This window comes from Odontesthes bonariensis, chromosome 14 (assembly GCF_027942865.1).
Source record: "Odontesthes bonariensis isolate fOdoBon6 chromosome 14, fOdoBon6.hap1, whole genome shotgun sequence".
Taxonomy (NCBI): domain Eukaryota; kingdom Metazoa; phylum Chordata; class Actinopteri; order Atheriniformes; family Atherinopsidae; genus Odontesthes; species Odontesthes bonariensis.
This window is the reverse complement of record NC_134519.1, coordinates 6,690,718-6,693,995: the sequence shown is the minus strand read 5'-3', so window position 1 is coordinate 6,693,995 and position 3,278 is coordinate 6,690,718. Positions and strand designations below refer to the sequence as shown.

The 3,278-nt window shown below is 43.1% G+C and overlaps 1 protein-coding gene across 1 annotated transcript; it reads left to right on the top strand.

Annotated features, from left to right (window-relative positions):
* Positions 1-692: 692 nt before the first annotated feature.
* Positions 693-2,804, top strand: LOC142398627 (tripartite motif-containing protein 16-like). Its single transcript, XM_075482703.1, has one exon. It carries the CDS (start codon positions 693-695, stop codon positions 2,358-2,360), a length of 1,668 nt encoding a protein of 555 aa, XP_075338818.1. The 3' UTR covers positions 2,361-2,804.
* Positions 2,805-3,278: the final 474 nt, after the last annotated feature.

The following is a 3,278-nucleotide window of genomic DNA, read 5'->3' as shown; positions in this document are numbered from 1 at the left end:
CCAGTGGCTTTTGCTATCCCTTCTGGCGCTCACGATTTAAGAATTTTTAAATATGACTCATTGTTTGCGAACAGAGACAGTTTGTTCGAGGCACACATATCAGTATTTAAGACCAAGGTCACACAGCTGATTCTCCTTCTGAGGGCACAGCCAAGATGGCTGACCTGTTATAAAAGGTTTATGCCAGCCACTGTGTCATGTTTGCTCCTAATACAATATGACTATAACATGACAGCCTCTGTCTCTCAGCAGGCAGTAGCTCCATTGGCACCCATCAAAAATTCTTCAGAAATTTTCAATTTCACTTTGGTTGCTCATCTGTTTTAAAACTATTACATGTAAATATTCCAACACCACCAAACCCTGGATAAAAATGGGGATTTTACTTACACCTCATAAAAAGAAGAGGAAACAAACTTTTATTCACAGAGCTACGTGTTCTTTTGGAATGTGGAAAAACTTGGTAACACTCCTTCATTGTGCTCTCAAAAATAACTTCACTCTGTTCTCACCTTTCCTTGTTCCCTCCCCTTCTGATCTGCAGGTTGATGATTGGTGAAACCAACATTATGTAATATGAAACCTGACAGACTACATTCTCTGTAAAAACACGTGATTCGTAGATCAGAGCTAAGAGTAGTTTCAGCTTTGAGGAACTAAAACTCACTCAGTCACTGTAGCTGAGAGGAGAAATGGCTCAGACAGGGGATCAGCTGAACCAAGATATCTCTCTTGTCTCTTGTTCGATCTGTCTGGATGTACTGAAGGATCCGGTGACTATTCCCTGTGGACACAGCTACTGCATCAACTGTATTAAAGTCCACTGGGATGGAGAGGATCCAAAGGGAATCCACAGCTGCCCTCAGTGCAGGAAAATTTTCACACCGAGGCCTGTCCTGGTAAAAAACACCATGTTAGCTGATTTAGTGGAGCAGCTGAAGAAGACTGGACTCCAAGCTGCTCCTGCTGATCACTGCTATGCTGGAGCTGAAGATGTGGCCTGTGATTTCTGCTCTGGAAGAAAACTGAAAGCCATCAAGTCCTGTTTATTCTGTCTGGCCTCTTACTGTGAGAAACACCTTCAGCCTCATTATGATTCATCTACATTCAAGAAACACAAGCTGGTGGAGCCCTCCAAGAACCTCCAGGAGAACATCTGCTCTGTTCACGATGAGGTGATGAAGATGTTCTGCCGTACCGATCAGAAGTCCATCTGTTATCTCTGCTCTGTGGATGAACATAAAGGCCACGACACAGTGTCAGCTGCAGCAGAAAGGACTGAGAGGCAGAGAGAGCTGGAGGGGAGTCGGCAGCAGATCCAGCAGAGAATCCAGGACGCAGAGAAAGATGTGAAGCTGCTTCAGCAGGAGGTGGAGGCCATCGATCGGTCTGCTGATAAAACAGAGGAGGACAGCCAGAAGATCTTCACTGAGCTGATCCGTCTCCTCCAGAAAAGAAGCTCTGATGTGAAGCAGCAGATCAGATCCCAGCAGGAAGCTGAAGGGAGTCGAGTCAAAGAGCTTCAGGAGAAGCTGGAGCAGGAGATCACTGAGCTGAAGAGGAAAGATGCTGAGCTGCAGCAGCTCTCACACACAGAGGATCACAGCCAGTTTCTGCTCAACTACCCCTCAGTGTCAGCACTCAGTGAGTCTACACACTCACCCAGCATCCAGATCCGTCCTCTGAGGCACTTTGAGGATGTGACAGCAGCTGTGTCAGAGCTCAGAGATAAACTACAGGACATCCTGAGAGAGGAAGGGACCAACATCTCACTGAGAGTCACTGAAGGGGATGTTTTACTGTCAGAACCAGAACCAAAGAGCAGAGCTGACTTCTTGAAATATTCATGTCAAATCACACTGGATCCAAATACAGCAAACACACGGCTGTTACTGTCAGAGGGGAACAGAAAAGTGACGGTAATGGATGGACTTCAGTCTTATTCTACTCATCCAGAAATATTCACTGGATGGTTTCAGGTCCTGAGCAGAGAGAGTCTGACTGGACATTGTTACTGGGAGGTGGAGATGAGAGGGGGAGGAGCAGTTTTTGTAGCAGTCGCATACAAGAACATCAGCAGAGCAGGGGATGAATATAGATTTATATTTAATGACAAATCTTGGGCATTATATTGTTACCAAAACAGTTATACATTTTGGTACAAAAAGATGAAAACCACCATCTCAGGTCCCCAGTCCTCCAGAGTGGGAGTGTACCTGGATCACAGAGCAGGTATTCTGTCCTTCTACAGCGTCTCTGAAACCATGACTCTCCTCCACAGAGTCCAGACCACATTCACCCAGCCGCTCTATGCTGGAGTTAGATTTTGGGACTCTGGATCCTCAGCAGAGTTTGTGTAAAGTGAAATAAATGTATTTAGTCAGTTCATTGCTGTGATGTCTCTGCTGTTCTGCTGTTCTGCTGTTTATTTGCTGCTTTTTCCTGTGTCTGTGCAGCCATGGAGGATATCACTGCTGATGATGAGTTTGATTCACAGAAATATTTCTCCACATGAAAATCTAAACTTCTCTGAGCTCTAAACATCAGTTGGATCCTTGTGTTGATGTATCTATATGTTGTTGTTTCTCTTCCACTTCATGGAGCCAAACAGAGGAATCAGCAGACCTTCCTTTATCAAAGACTCTTTTCAGTTTGGAAATGTGAAAATAATTCTGTAGTTAAACTTACTTTGATTTGTTTCAGAGATCAAATGTTGTTGCTATTTTGAAAACTCTCAGTAATGATCTACTTGTTAACCCAGAAACTAAATGTTCTGATTCTGGATGTTTTTCTGAAAATAATAAATTGTGGATTTATCCTGATCATGAATTGTGTTTCTGTGAAAATGGGAGTGAGGCTGTCACCCCACCAGCATCCCTCATGGTGGCAACACACGGCTGCAACAAGTAACTGCTTTGATTCAGAGATGTTTGTTTAAACCCATCTGTGGCTGGAAGAGTTGCTTTGCTTCAGGATCATATTCTGGTTTCACCTGTTTGCTCACAAACGCTTCAAACGTGTTTCTGAATGTTTTCTGAGATGTTGGAAGAAAGTTAGAAAACAAAACCTAATCAAACCTAAATGTAACAATATGATATGATGTCGGTCATTACAGGAGATGTAATTTGTACTCACAGTTAGAAGTGGAAGAAGAATTCTTGGACATAAGTTACAGAATCAGAACCACAGAGATTTGGTTTCAGGGAGAAACTGTAGATTTACTTTTGATTTTACTCAAACTACAAAAATATTCATATGGAAACATACTTGAATATAAA